Below are 14,908 nucleotides of genomic sequence, written 5' to 3'. Positions count from 1 at the left end.
GACTGGATTCCCTGGCTCTTGGGTTGGAGGAACCTACAGACAAAGATGCTGCTGTAAGGGAGGGGCACTTGGGGACTCAGACAGGGGTCAGGAGAGGCACAGCCCAGGAGAAGTGAGAAAAAGTGGTCAAGGTGGAGGAAAGGGTGTCAGCCACTGCTGACAGGACAAGGAGATGAGGTCCGAATAGCACCTAGTGAAATGACGGGCAGGGAAGGGGTGGCACAAGGCCTGGCACACAGCGAGTAGCACATAAATACTTGATGAACAAACGCTTGAGACGGCAGGGCTTCCCAGAACTACTGCTGCCAGTCAGTCAATGCCATTCCGGGGAGGAGTCAAGTCTGTGGGGAGAACTGTCTGGCTGCTTGGGGAGCCCGCCTGGGGGACCTGAGAGGAAATGCAGAGGAGCTGAGCCATGCCGGCTGCTGTGCAGGGCTGGGCAGCGGCCACAAACACCGCCGGACCGTTTCCTGCCTTGATTATGGCTGTTTTAATTAACTGCGCTACAGCTGCCTCCATCTTGTTGAGTTTTAATTAAATTAAATGAGCTAACACTTCGTGGGCTGTCTCAGGCGGCCGTGGCTAGGGCCGGAATCCTGCCCCACTGGGTGGCTCATCTCTCCCTCCTTTCCCTGGGCACCAAGAGGATATGTGCCTGTTGGGAGTTGGTAGGGAGGGACTAGCACCCCTGGGAGTGGTGGGGCATTTCTAAAGCCAGCAGAGGCCCCCAGAGGGGTACAGTCGTGTTCTTCTAAGGGTTGGCAGCACAGCAGACAGGTGGCAGGGGCTCTGGCCACTCCTGCCTGAGAACCACCATCCCGCAGCTGGTAGGGTTTCTGGAGTAAGGTCTATGGGTCCAGCTTGAGCTGGCAGCAGATGCAGAATGCAGCCAAGCTGATTCAGAGCCTCCTTTCCCGCCCGCTCAGTTCCCACAAAAACTGAATCAATTTTCTTGGCGGGAGTCTTGTAGGCAGATCGATCAACGGGGCGACACCTCCTGCCTGGTCACAATGGCATCCTTGCTCCCAGGACTCCAACTTGGCTCGACTGAGAAATCCAGAGGAGACAGGTGGCCCTGGTGGCCAAGGGATGGCAGCAAGTCCCCCTGTTTCCAGGCCCCTGAGGTCCAGCCTTTTGAAACCTAATGAATCAAACATCTTTGGTCTCTTTCCCAGTCAAGTCCTGCTGTCTAGAGAAGAATCATCCCGGCCATGTCTCAGGCAAGGCTACAGGGAAAGTGGAGGATGAATACCCACAGACACATTCGCAGAGCGTGCCACACATGATAGTATGTCACATGTGTTGGGAGGCACAGAACTGGTCCAGTCTGGAGTCTGACAATTCCAGGAAGATATAGGCAGAGCTAAGAAGATCTCTCCACCAAGTCATCTTCCCTGGACCAGGCAGTTCTGCAACAAGTTCCAGCCTCCCCCAATGGCAGCGCTCTGCTCAGCCCGAAGGGTCTGCCCCAGATACCTAGGCCCAAAAGGGAAGACCGTGTGAGGTTCTGGCAAGATGCCTTTCCCAAGGTCTTTGTGACCCCTTTATCCCTGCCCTCAGCTCACCTGAACGCAGCTGTTTGATGCGCCCATTGCTGGTGGCGGGGTCCACAGGAAGGAAGTCTTTGAACCAAGAGATCTCAGGATCTGGATTCCCACCAGCTGCACACAGCATGGTGGCCGTGCGCGCCTTCTCCACCACCTTCAGCTGAGGCCCCATGTCGATGGTGGGGAACCCAGATGGCAGCTGTTCCTCTGTAGACAAGACAGTGATGTGCATGTTAGGGCTGGCCCTGCCTGCCCCCAGGACCTCTCTGTGTCCCCTGACTCCCAGGTTGGCTGGGATACACAAAACCCTCTTTCCCCTACCTCTGATTTCTAAGCATGAGGACTACCCTGAAGTGAGGAACTAGGGTCCTAACCCACTTTTGGCAGGGTTGGGGGCTGCAGCAGGGCCCACCTCTACCCCTTTGGTGAGTTTCCAGGTCTCAGAAATAATGCCTCAGACTGAAGTCGTCAGCAGTTCTCTCTCTAGGCCCTGGGAAGAATGAGATCAATGCTCTACTGGCTGTAGCAGAAAGTGCTGCATGGACACCAGGCTGCGAAAGGGGGGCAGGGGCAGCTCCCACAGCATCAAATCACAACCCAGACAGAGCCCTGCCTCTGCTCCCAAGTCAGCATGCAAGGTGCTCCTCTTCTACCTGCATCCCCTTCAGCTCCACATATGGCAGAATGCCATGACCCTGGGCACCCTGCCCTATCACTGATCCTCTTCTACTTCTGGTCCCGTCCCTGACCCCTTCTCTATAGCAGCCTTGACCCTGAGCCGCCTCCCTCTCCTCCCTCCCCCTCCCCTCTCTCTCAGTCTGGCCCCTGGGAACTATGTTCAGACCTGGGGATCATGCCTGAGCATGATGACAAAAAAGCTCTATGGAGACATCGAACACTGGTGGAAGGAGGAAAAACTCCCTGCCACTTCTCCCAGCTTTCCAGGAGTTGGCAGCGCACAGAGGAGTTAACTTCCGTGGGACCAACAGGAATTGATAGCAGCAGCCTGTTCCCCACCCTTTGATAGAATGAGGAGGTAGGAGTTCAGGTCCTGGACTAGAATAGACCAAGTGGAATTTCCATTTCCACGTGTAACTAACTTTAAGACCTGGGTACATTCTCTAGTCTTTCTGTGCATTTACTTTTATCTGTCCATGGGGTTCAAGTGCCCACCCCATATGCCTTGTAAAGCCACCTAAAGGACACCTGGAAACGTATGCAAGGTGTCAGAGAGGTATATGATAGAATCCACATTCATACTAGAGGACATTATTTTAACTAGCAAGGGCTGAATTTCTAGGGCAGATAGGTACTGAGGACAGGGCCTGTGGTGCCCTTTCCTGTCCTCAGCTGGCAAGAGGCCCTCCCCATTGGGACAACCATCAAATGTATCAGTGCCTCTCTGCCACAAGGATGCCAGACACACCCAATGGGGCAAAGGAATATTTGCTGTTTGTCCACCTCCTGGCAAGAAGCTGGGTTCTGTGGTAGGGAGACCACTCTGTACCTTTCTCCCACAGGCCCAGCCCAAGACGGGTGAGTGGGACACTTGCTGAGATCAGGCTCCTATACCAGGGGAAAAGCATGTAACATCCTTGGAAGGGAACAAAGTGAAGACTGGCAGAGCCAACCCTCCCTGGAGACTCTTGGGAGTCCCCAGGGGAAGGATTAGGGGGATAGGGAGGAAAGGAAACTGGAGGAGCCCCAATAGGCAGGGTAAGACAGGGCTCTATCTTCTGCCAGACCTCTGGGGAACTGCAAATGTCAGGGGCGTCCCAAAGGGGCTGGGGATCATCAGGAGAAAGGGTCTTAGGTTGGGGAGCAGGAGGACTTCCAGGATGGCTTCTCCTCCCCAGCCTTCCCCAAGAGTTGGCTTGTGCTTCCCCACTTGCAGTCCTATAAATTCCGGATATAAACCCAGCATCTCCTTGGCTGTAAATATGATCCCAAGGTGCCCTGACTTTCAGCTCTGAGTTTTGAAAGGACAGTAGCAAAAGAATGAAGGCAGAATGGAAATGAGGAGGATGATGTGGAATGCACCTAGCAAAGGAATAGCTTCCTTTAGTCCTTCCATCACTTGTTTTCACAGGTAAGTCTAAGCAAGACCTGAGGCCCAGGGTTCCCTCCCCATTCTCCTCCAGCAGCTGGAGGACACTGGGGGATGCCAGAGCCATCCTACCTACCAGGGCACCAGGTTAGCTTTTCCTAGACCTCATTCCTACCTGCTCAGCAAATGGAGGGGGTAGGGGGTAGCCAGGGTCTGCCACAGTCAGACCCAAGAGTTAGCTGGCCTTCATTTCTACCTGCAAAGTAAAGATCAAGGAGAAGGAAAGAAATATGAACATCTGAGGCCATGTCCTGGGAGTCTACTCTGAATTCCTGACACAGGGAAAGTCTTTGGGATTTGTGCCAAATTAAGGACAATTAATTTTCCTTCCTCAATTATCACGCCCTCAATGGCTCCGTCCTTGGCTCAGATCATCCCTCAGGCACTGCTGCCAGAGCCTAAAACCAGCAAGTGTGAAGAGCTGTCCATAAAATAGCAGAACCCAAAAGCCAGTCCCTTGTGCCATCTAGACTTCTAGGCAGCACTGGGAAGACTGCTCTTCTGCCACCTCTGGGAGAAGAAGGAAGTCTTCTCACAGGAGGACTTCAGCCCTACAGGGTGATCAGCTGCTGCCTCTTCCTTCTCTTCCACTCCAGAGTCTCCAGCACAAATAGCCAAGGAGGGCAGTGTTTCCTGATGGCTGCCACATGCCTCATCCTACCTTGGTGTTAACTGACACATCCATCAGACCAGCACACTGAAACCCCCCTGCCCCCGCCGCCCAAGTACCCACTGGAGCTAGGTCCACACTGGCCTGAATAACTCAGGTTAAGAACCAGGACAAATTCCTCAGGCTGATGCCATACAGTCACTCCAAACCCATAGATAACTGGGAAAACAGACCCAGACACAAGGGATAAAAGGTTAGATTACATGTATGGAGCATTTACTCTGACGTAGATTATGCATTAAAATGCTTTACAAAATAACAATCTTTACCAAAACCTTAGGAGGTGCGAGAGCAACTGGGCTTAGAGAGACCTAGAAACCTGCCCAAGGTCATTCATTTAAATCAGAAGTGGGCTTGGATAAAAGCAGGTGGTAGAACCCCAGCCCCAGTGTTCTCAACCAGCAGGGCAGGGGGAGAGAGATGAAGGGTACCCCTGGGGAGAGAACCTCTCCAGTACCACTCCTTCAGCCTGCTCCTGGCTCAGTGGCTCCACTCACCATGGACCCCTGCACACAAGCTGCAGAGTTTCCATATATTAAAAAGCAAACCCCAGTGTCTCCCACACGTGGACACCCCAGCATAGACCCACGTTCCAACAGTGGGACGCTTGGGTCACACTGAGGCCATTCCAAATGCATCCGTCCTGACAATGCAGTGCTGCTGACATGGGAGGGCCCCTCCCCCCTCCAGGCCACCCTGTAACCATGGTGACAGCAGAGAGGCGGTGCCACCGTGAAAGGGCTGCACGTGTTCGTGTCTGTGCGGGTGAGCGTCTCCAAGGTCCAACTGGGCACCGCCCTTCAGCCCCAGCTTAGCTGTGTCCCCACCAGGGACCCCACTCCCCAACCCCAGGGAGCCCTCAAGGCACTTAGGTTTCTGGTTCCACCAACAAGGTGCTGCAGCGACTGGTACAGTGTGAGAGGGTCCACAGCTGCCTCTGAAGATGCAGCACCCTGCAGCATCTGTTTTGGGCTAGGCTCTCCATCCTCTGACAAGAGGGTATCCTGGCTGGAAAGAGAAGCACACCAGGACTTCAGGACACTTCAGAGGCACCCAGGAGCCCAGTCTCCACATCTGTTTGTAGATTCTGCCTCCATACATAGTTATAGCAGAGCACACACCCTGAGGATCTGACATGCCTGCACACATCCATGTGCGTCTGTGCTGGGTGCCCACGTGTGCATGAATGGCCCCACATCCAACTGTGATGGCCTATAGATACCAATGCAGCAGGGGTACCTGTTCCCTTCTTTGGGGAGGTCCTGTTGCCCCATGGGCAGACGTAGATGACAGGGCATATGTGCATGGGAGGAGGCAGCATTTTGGGGAGTTTGAGGATAGGGTGGGGTGGGGGTGGAGGGAGCTTAGCTAAGTTCCCAAGTGGTGGAGTTGATCAATCTGACTCTACTACTTATCTGCTACCTTGGTGGCTTCCTGGAAGAGGGAGAATTCAAGAATAGGAACCCCTTGAACATAGGAGGCAGAACGCTTTGAGGGGCCAGGTTGGGAAGGACTGACTGAGTCAAGGCCAAGAGGAGGGTAAAGTCTGGTGGGAGCTGAGGCATGTGCTGGGGTCCTAACAGATGAAGACAGAGTAGAGGTGGATGATTAGTTTAGGCAGGCTGTAATGACTTGGAGGGGGCAGGCTGCTGAGGATCCCTGGAAAGCACACACATGTCTCTTTGTCCAGCTCAGCCTAAGATGCCTAAGGCGAGTCTGGACCAGAGGGAGGGGGCTGCACCAGGGAAGCTAACAGATGGAGATGCCTTACAGGGTCCCAGGGCAGGCAGCACCGTCTGTCAGCACGACCTCCTCACCCATGTTTACCCAGACTCATGGTGTCTCTATGCAGGCAGGCACACACATACACAGGCTCCCTGGGGTGGCACCGTCTGTGAGCCTGACCCCCACTCCTGTGTGTGAGTGTTGAGCCTGGCCTCACCCTGTCTCTGCACACATAGTCACCTTAGAAACATGCACAGCCAGGGACCCAAAGATACATATGGAGAAAGAGGTGCAAAAATAGAAACCTACATGTGCATATGGAGGGGCATCTGCAGTGACAAGCACCTGTGGAAACAGACTCCCACAAGTAGAGCCAGAGGCTGTGCTCACGGAGACAGGGAACACACATGTAGGAACATGCAGAGCCAGAGACAGCCCTGTGCAAACACAGGCACCTGGAGATACATGCAAGGCCTGAAAAAAATGAAGGAACCTCTAGAGTGATGGGGCTGCCAGCGGCCCCTGCCCTTCAGGCACCCAAGGAAGAAGCCAAGGCCACCTCAGTCCTGTCCCTGAGGCACCTCTAGGCTCAAAAGGGGCAGGACCAAGACACCTCCCAGCAAATCAGAAGGCCTCTCCACACCTTCAGGTTCTCATACCCACTCCTAGGTTCCCAGGCTGCAAAGGGGGCCCAGGGAGCCCTGAGCCCATCTCCCTTCGCAGCTTTCAGTCTCGATTTTCAGCTGTTTTTCCAAGAGAAAACTCCCACCTCTTCCAGCACTCAGATTTCATCAAACTTGGCATCTTAAAAGCCTGTTTTGTTTTGAATCTGAGCTGTTTGGGGCTTGTCGGCAGCCACGGCCTCCCTCTCTCAGTAATCTCCCCTCCCTTGGGCTTCCCTGGCGTTCCACATTGCCCTACTCAACCTGGTTGGTGAAGCCTCCCCACCACACAGACCCAGGGAACCCAGGGGATATCCCCTGGTCATACACCCAGCTCACACTCGGGTTCCAGGCTTTAGCCTACACTGGACCCTTCCAGGGTTCTCCCCCTCATTCCCACTGCAGGGATATTCTGTTCATCCATTTACCCCCCTAAGTTCAGGCCCTGCTCCTAGTCACTCCAGACCACTGACAGCCTCCCACTCACTTCTCAGGCCCCTGCAGCCTAGCTGCCACCCCCTCTGCTCGCCAAGGTCAACAACTTCACAGAGCAAAATCCAAAAGATACTTCCCAACATTCATCTTGGCTAGTCTCTCCTCCTCCTTTGCACATTCTTTTCTTTCAGCTTCAATGGCCTGACATACTCCTGGCTTCCCTCCTATCTCTCAGGAACCTCCTTCCAACATGAGGAGTCAGTTCCCTGGGCTTCTTCTCCTGTCTTGGCTCCGGCTTCCTGAGACTTGCCATTTCTCGGCCGTCTCCATCTCCAAATGTCCCCTAGAGCGCTGTGTCAATCTGTACAAGGCCTCCCTGACAAACTCCCCTGGATGCCTGCACACACCTGACTCAACAGAATACTACCTAGACTCATCAACTCACCCCTCAAACCTGGTCCTCCTCCTTGATCTGAATTGTAGAAAATGGTCTCACCATCCACCTAGCCCCAGCGCCAGAGTCTCCTGCTTTTCTGACCCCACAGGCAGGACACTACTCTTCCTAACCTCACAATCCTACACATGAACATAACCTTACACATGCCTACATGACCCTACACATGCCCAGGTTGAAGCCAATGGCAGCTCTTGCATGGCTTGCATCCACCTTTCAGTGGTGTCACGTGTTGGTCTTCTACCCCACTCAGTACCCATAGGGATCTTTCCAAAGCATAATTTGGTCATGTCACTTTCCTTCATAAAATTCTCTCTTCCCTGGCAAAGAGGGGAGAGTGCACCTTCCCAAGGACGGAGTATGGTACAGGCAGGGGCACTTAAAATCTCCAGCATGGAGAGCTATTCCCTGAGTCGTTGCCCCACCGTCTTCACGACACTGGGAAAAAGAGGAGTAAACAAGATCTCTCTGCACATGGCAGGCCTGGAGCACCTGTGACTACAGGGGAGGTGTCCTGTGTCCGTGGACCCACTAGAGGTAGTGGGCCCCACGTCACAGGAGGACCCATTCGGAATCGAGTCCACTCAGGTCTTGAAGACAGAAAAAAAGTAGACTTTCAGGGACCAAGAAACTCAGGGTCTAATCTTTAAGGACTCCCTGTGCTTTCTCCCAAACCCAGGCCTGGAGTCCAGAACCTCTGGGAACAGGCTATAGAACCTCATGTCTGCATGGTCCTGAAATCCACTGTAGTCACAGGAGCGAAGGACAGGTCACAGAGGCCACAACCTGCTGGACCTGAGTTATGCACATGCCTCACCTGTCAGGGGTGGGCGGAGGCTGCCCTGGGTTCCAGGTTCTGGAGCCTTTTTTGTCTTTTGTGGCTGCAAATCTGGTGGGCGACAGGCCTGGCTTCCACAAAACTAGCCTGTTAGCCAGACACACATATGCAGGCCACATATCTTGCCACTTGGAAAGCCATCTTCTGGCTGTAGCAGCCCTTTACCCAAACTCCCCACCCCTCACAATCAGGCCTGGGCCAAGTCACAGGTGAAGGGAACAGATAGGCTGAGGCAGGGAGTGGGCAGAGCAGGGAGGAAGACACCCTGGGAAAACACCCAGCCCAGCCCAGGACACCTCAGGAAAGGGTCATTTATTGCTCATCAGCCCTTTGTTACTGGGATTGTTTCCAAAAGGACTGAGGGTATGAGGTATCTCAAGAGGCCCTTCATTACCCCACAGGTCCCAGAGCCTGCCAGGCTAAAAGGCACAGCAGAACCCAGAGGTACAGGCCCAGCACTACACTTACAGGCCTCTACCCTGGCCACTGGTTCAATGCCTGGCAGTCATCCCCTCCCGGAACCTGCCCCCAGACAGGAAACACCAGGCATTCCATGGAGACAGCTCCATTTCTGAGCCACATGGCATGAATGCTATGGTCCTGGCCAGGTGGGAGACATCAAGACCAGGTAGGCAGAGGCAGAGGGGAACCTGGGCTTGGTGAGGAAAGGGGAAGGAGACGGGAAGGTCCCAAGACTTCCCAAAGGCAGGTCTGAGCAGGGTCCCTCTCTGGTGCATTCTCCCCCACTGGCCTAGCTAGATAGCAACTGCTTAGTCAACACTGCAGATGCTGAGAAACATTCTGCCCAACCATGCCAGGCTACATCCACCTCTGTCCAGCTGTCCTGGCTGACCAACAGATCCAAGTAGAAATCCAATGGGATCCCAGAGACAATGAGACCAGGCATAGCACCTCTGACCTCCCACCAGCACCAGACTGACCCCACACATTCAGCTCAGGCTGCTTGCCCTCTTGCTGTCCACACAACTTGTAAGGTGAACACCACCTGCTATGTATCACCCCCTCACCAATGCCTGCAGCACACACCATCTGCTAGACACTCCACTCTACACGCTGCCTGCTGTGCATACACTCACACTGCCTGCTGTATACATTGCCCATAAGGTATACACCACCTGCTGTACACACCATCCTCCTCCCCCACTGCCTGATACAGGCATGTGCACACACACATAGCCTGCTGCACAATCCCAGCCTGTACATGGCCTGTTGGGCACAGCCCTGCTATACACACCACACCACACGCCTCACTGCTTTACACACAGCACAGGGCCCCCACGCCATACTCAGAACACATTATCTGCCAAATCCATGACAAGACCAACACTGCTGCCTGCACTCAGGGCCCTGGAGCCTGGCCCCCAGGACAAGTCAGAAACAGTTCACCCTGCTCCACAGCCTCTTTTCCTCCTCCTCCCTGAGCTCTGTGACCCCTCCAGAACCTACCTAGCCACCAGGACTGGGCCCACACCCCTGGCCGCCTCTTAAGACTTTCCTGACCACAGTTCTGTCTGGCCTGGACCCCACTGTCCGGATGAATACATGACCTCCAGACTAAGCTCAAGACCCTCACTGTCCCCCACCTCCTGGAGATGGGAAGGCCCAGAATCAAGGCCTGCTTCCCTTCCCCCACCACTCCCCCTCCCACATGAGGGAAAATGTCAGATTCCCTGTCTCAGTGGCAGCAGCGGGCGGGTTGGAGGGGGAGTGATTCAGCCGCCGCCTCAAGAGTGCGGAGCGAGAAGAGCTTTTCCTGCCATTACCCGGCGAGGGAGAGGCTGGCGCGCTAATGGCTTCAATTACCACTCAGACAGGAACGCTGGGCGGCTGGGCCCCTGCACTCGTCACAGCCCAGGACAGGCTCACCCCGAGCCAGCTTGAGCTGGGCACCCCCACCCCGTACCCCAGTCCCAGCGGGGTGGTGAAGCAGAGGGCTGGCCACCCAGGACAGCTGCCTGGGACTTGCTGAGCCACACCAGGAACGGCAGTCCAGCTCTGGAAGCAGGGTGAGGCAGCCAGGAGTGGTTTGCCGGTGCCCCCAGCGGGAGTGACTCCAGAGCAGGGAGCTGTGTGAGGGGAGCTGGGAGTGAGGTGTGAATTGAGGCAAGGGCAGAGGGCACTGAATGGTATGTGGTCCCAGGCAGCCCAGAGCCACTTTCCCTAGGCACCCGACTCATGGTGAGCAGATGCACACACTCCCTCTGTGTTTACAGGCTATGTGCAGAGTGTATGACATGGCTCAGGGACTCAACCCTTATTCTTCAGCCCCAAACCAGCTTCAGCTTCTCCCCACCCCTCCTTAGACCTTGTGGTAGCCTCCCAAGAATGGCCCTGACTCTCCTGCTAAGCCCACCCCAAGAACTCTAGTCAACCTTTCATCCAGTCCCTGCATGCACCCCAATTTTCCTGGCTTTCCTAGGAGGAGGGGCTGGTGGGGATAGTCAGTCTGGGCTGCTTCACTCTGGCCCCAACTCCTGGCAATCCCTTCTCCCAAGCCCAAAGCTGGTCAAGGTTACACAGACCAACACTGTAGGTCAGCATTTTGTCTTCCGGATGCTATGTTTCAGGAGTAGGAGGGGCTTACTCAGTCGCATAGCTCCACCCGCTCCAAGGGTAGGGACCTGTTGTCCCACTCTCCCAGCTTCCTCAGACACTTCCCAAGTTCCAGAGGTACAAATATAATCCTGGGCTGGGCTGGGGATGTAGGCTCAGTGGTAAAATGTGTGCTTATTGGCATGTACAAGAACCTAGATTCCATTCCCAGCACCACATAAGAATAAAGAAACATACCCCACCCCCTGAAAGAGAAACTAGTGTCCAGGAAGGCCATTCCCAAAGCAGACCCACTGCAAGCTTGAGTTCTCCTCCAGGTCCTGACAAGATACACTCATCCTCTTGAATCCTTTAATAAAAGATAAAGCTGCCAGGGCAGTGGTGGAGGCAGGAGAGCTCCTGAAGTAGAAAACCTGGAGCCTAGGGGCTCCGGGGAATGGTTCTCTTTCAATACCAACAAGTAGACCTGCTGCTCTCCAACCTGAAAGACTGAGAACACAACCTCCAGGAAAGGATTTCTGGCCTTTTAGCTACCACCCAAATGCCAAGGAAGGGCAGATGGTTCCCTGATGGGACAGATTCCAATAGGAGGGAGAGAGGAGGCAGTACTGAAATACTTACCCCAGGTCAAAGTTGGGAAACTGAGGTCAGGAGTGGCTAGGCAATCAGTGGTCTTGGCCTAGGGCCCGTCCTCTGAGCCCCTGCCACACAAGACTTCTGGATAGAAGGAATATTAGGGACAGCACCATCCAGATGATGCCAGGAAGCACAGAAACCAAGTGCCATCAGCCTATGTGCCTAGGCTTCAGAACTTGCGACTTCCAGCCCAATAGCAGTTACCATTCACACTGGAGTCCTGGGAAGTATTTAACCACATTCTATTTAATCCTTCAAACCTGCCTGGACAGTGGGTATTAGAGCCTTGCTTACAGGTGGAGCAAATGAGGCTCAGGGCCACAGTCATTGGTCCAAGGTCACTCAGTGAGTAGATGGTCCATTGTCTTGTATGGTCCCTCTAAGCTGGAGGGCCTACCGAAGGGCTGTAGAACCCATTGATTCACACAAGACACACATATACAAAACTTGCTGAATGGATGCACGTGTGACTACATAAAGCCACAGTGTAAAAATGGCCAATGTGAAAAGATGTTTAACTGCTCTTGTAATCAAAGAAATGCAAATTAAATTGAGATGCTATTTTTTGCCTATTAACTTGGCAAAGATTTTTTTTTTTTAATGGTAATTCCCAATGCTGGTGAAGATGTGAAAAAAAAAAAAAAAAAAAAAAAGAGGCCCTCTTATGCCCTGCTTGGCAGGAGTATAAACTGATAAAATCTTCTAGAAATATTAAAAGCTTAAAAATGCATGTGTCCCTTGACCTCACCTGGAATAAGGAAATCATCAGGAGAGTGAACACCTTTATCCCTGCCCCCATCTATGACACCTTATTTATAAAAGAAAAGAGGTGGGAACAACATGTGTGTTAACAATAAAAGAACAGCTAAATAAATTAGGGTACTTCTATGTGACAGCTTACCACAGTCATTAAAAATAATGACACAGAAGAATACTCAATGACAAGGAAAGTATTTATAATTTTTTTTTTTTAAGCAAGGGCTGGGGATTTAGTTTAGTGTCAGAGCACTTGCTTAGCATGTGTGACACCTGGGTTCAAACCCATAATAAAAAGAAAAAAAGAAAGAAGAGAAAAGAAAGAATAAATGAAAAAGGAACAAAGAAGTCTACAAACTTACAAATCATTGGGCAGCATATGATCCCTTTTCTATTTATACACATAAAACATATATGCACATACAGAAAATGAGCCTCAAGGAAATAACCAATAATTGTAGAGGTAGGATAATGAGTGACTTTTATTTCTTCCTGTGTACTATTCTATAGTTTTCAATTTTTTAAAAGTAAACAAGTATTGCATTTAAAAAAGAAAACAATGCTGTCTTTTGCAAATGTACATACAGACATATTCAGACTGATAAAATCACGTGGTTAAGGTCTAATCATGTCACTGCCTACCCCAGTGTGGCTTCCTATGTTCCCAAGAAAGTGTTCATTTCTTAGCTTGACCCAGTGTGATCTTCCCGCCAAACTCGACTCATGGCTTTCCCCCATCTTCCTGTGCTCTCCAGCTTCCGATCCCTGTCCCCTCTAAAAAACCTCCCCCAAAACCCAATCTGAACCTCAACCTCTCAGAGTTCTCTATTCTCTTTCACCACTGGGCCTTGGCACAGGCCTTGCTGCCAACTGCTCCCCCAATTTCGCTCTGAGATTCGGCTCAGAGTCCCTCTTCCTCACTCCAGTCAGCCCTCTGGGCTGTCCCTACAGAACTCATTGGACACTGAGCATCTCAAAGGAAGCCTTCAGTAGGGTGGGCTTCTGGACTTCAGGCAGTCTGGGGAGTTTGTGAATGAATGGAGGAGCCACCAAGTAAGAGAAGACACTGAAATGCACATACAGAGCCCCAGTCCCCAGCCTGGGACCTTGCTCACAGGGATAATAGGAACATACCTGACACCTACAGCCAGGCTCCAAATGAAAATCACATCTGTGGCCATAGCCACAAAACCCACAACTACAATTCCACACCTCAATCAGAACCCCACTCCACTGACGTGGTTCAGCAGGAGGATACAATGTACCACGCACACAGTTGGGTCCAGCTTAAGCCAGTGATCCAGGCCTGTTCACCCACCCAAGGTGGCCAGCACTCCTTTCTGCCAAATGCCCATGGACGCATGGCAGGGCCAGGGAGGGCTGGCTTTCCTCACACCCCAGCCCACCCACCCACCATGCCACATCCCTCCCAGCACATACCTTCAAGTACTGAGAGCTTGGCACTGGTGTTGATCTCGCCCACACTGTTGGTGGCGGTGCATTCATAGATGGCCTCATCCCGCTGCACCCGTAATGGCTGGATCCGTAGCACTGACCCTGCCCCATCATCAAACTCAATTACCTGTTAGAGAACAGACAAGTGGTCACAGCCTGCTGGGGACATGGAGGCCTGCTCAGGGTTGATCTTGCTCACACCTCCAGAAGACCCATAGGGAGGGAGACTAAGAAGAGTAGGTGTAGGACCAAACTGAAAGGTGTAGACAGACACTGAGTCCTGCCTGCACCTCATCCCAGAGGACGCACCTCGAAGCGCTGGGAGCTAACTTTCTTCCCCTTCTTCATCCAAGTGATGCGAGGCTTGGGTTCCCCTGCGGCTTGGCACACGAAGGAGGCCACCCCTCCTGATAGCCCAGTCTGGTCCTCAGGGACCTTAACAAAGATAGGTTTGCCTGGAAGAGATGGACATAGCAAGTGATCATGGGTGGCATGGTTTAAACACTGCAGGTGGCAGTTGTGGGGGGTAAGAGGGCAAAAAAGAGAAAAGAGTAATGACACCTAACCTTTATGTAGTGCTTAATATGTGCCAGGCACTGTTCAGAGAGCTGAACGCTTATTAACCCTTTGAAGCCTGTGAGGTGGGTGCTATAATTACTGTTTATAGAAAAGAAAATCGAGGTACAGACAGGTTAAAGGATTTGTCCAACATGACACAGCTGGTAGGCGGTAGAGTGCGATCTGAACTCCGGCATCTGGGTTCCTGCTTCCGTCTCCACCCTCATATCTCCAAGCTCAGGGACAAGGCATGTCAGAGAGGTGTCCTCAGGATGAGCCCTAGCCTTCCCCAACACTGTCCCACCCTGCTTGCTCTCCATCTCGATGATGGCACCTCTATCCACCCCAGGCCTGGGCCAGGAACCGTGACTCCCCCATCCTGGCCCTCACATACCAGCAGCCCCAAAGGCCCAGACATTCCAGCTCCTAAGTGTCTCTGGATGTCTTCCCAGGTGAATGCTTCCTGTAAACCTGCCCCTCCCCACCCCAAC

At 52.9% G+C, this 14,908-nt stretch overlaps 1 protein-coding gene across 15 annotated transcripts in view; it reads right to left on the bottom strand.

The window, feature by feature from the left end:
- The window catches only part of Ptprf (protein tyrosine phosphatase receptor type F), an 83,635-nt gene that overhangs the window by 48,454 nt on the left and 20,273 nt on the right, over positions 1-14,908 (bottom strand). For all 15 annotated transcript variants that reach the window (XM_078026097.1, XM_078026101.1, XM_078026106.1 and 12 more), the window contains 3 exons: positions 14,169-14,314; positions 13,845-13,986; positions 1,566-1,754 (listed from right to left, as the gene is read on the bottom strand). In XM_078026097.1, the coding sequence (XP_077882223.1) occupies positions 1,566-1,754; positions 13,845-13,986; positions 14,169-14,314 (477 nt within the window). The remainder of the gene's footprint in view (positions 1-1,565; positions 1,755-13,844; positions 13,987-14,168; positions 14,315-14,908) is intronic.

Source organism: Ictidomys tridecemlineatus, chromosome 11 (genome assembly GCF_052094955.1).
Source record: "Ictidomys tridecemlineatus isolate mIctTri1 chromosome 11, mIctTri1.hap1, whole genome shotgun sequence".
In the NCBI taxonomy this organism is placed as follows: Eukaryota; Metazoa; Chordata; class Mammalia; order Rodentia; family Sciuridae; genus Ictidomys; species Ictidomys tridecemlineatus.
The sequence above is the reverse complement of the archived record's forward strand: the minus strand, read 5'-3'. Positions and strand labels throughout refer to the sequence as shown.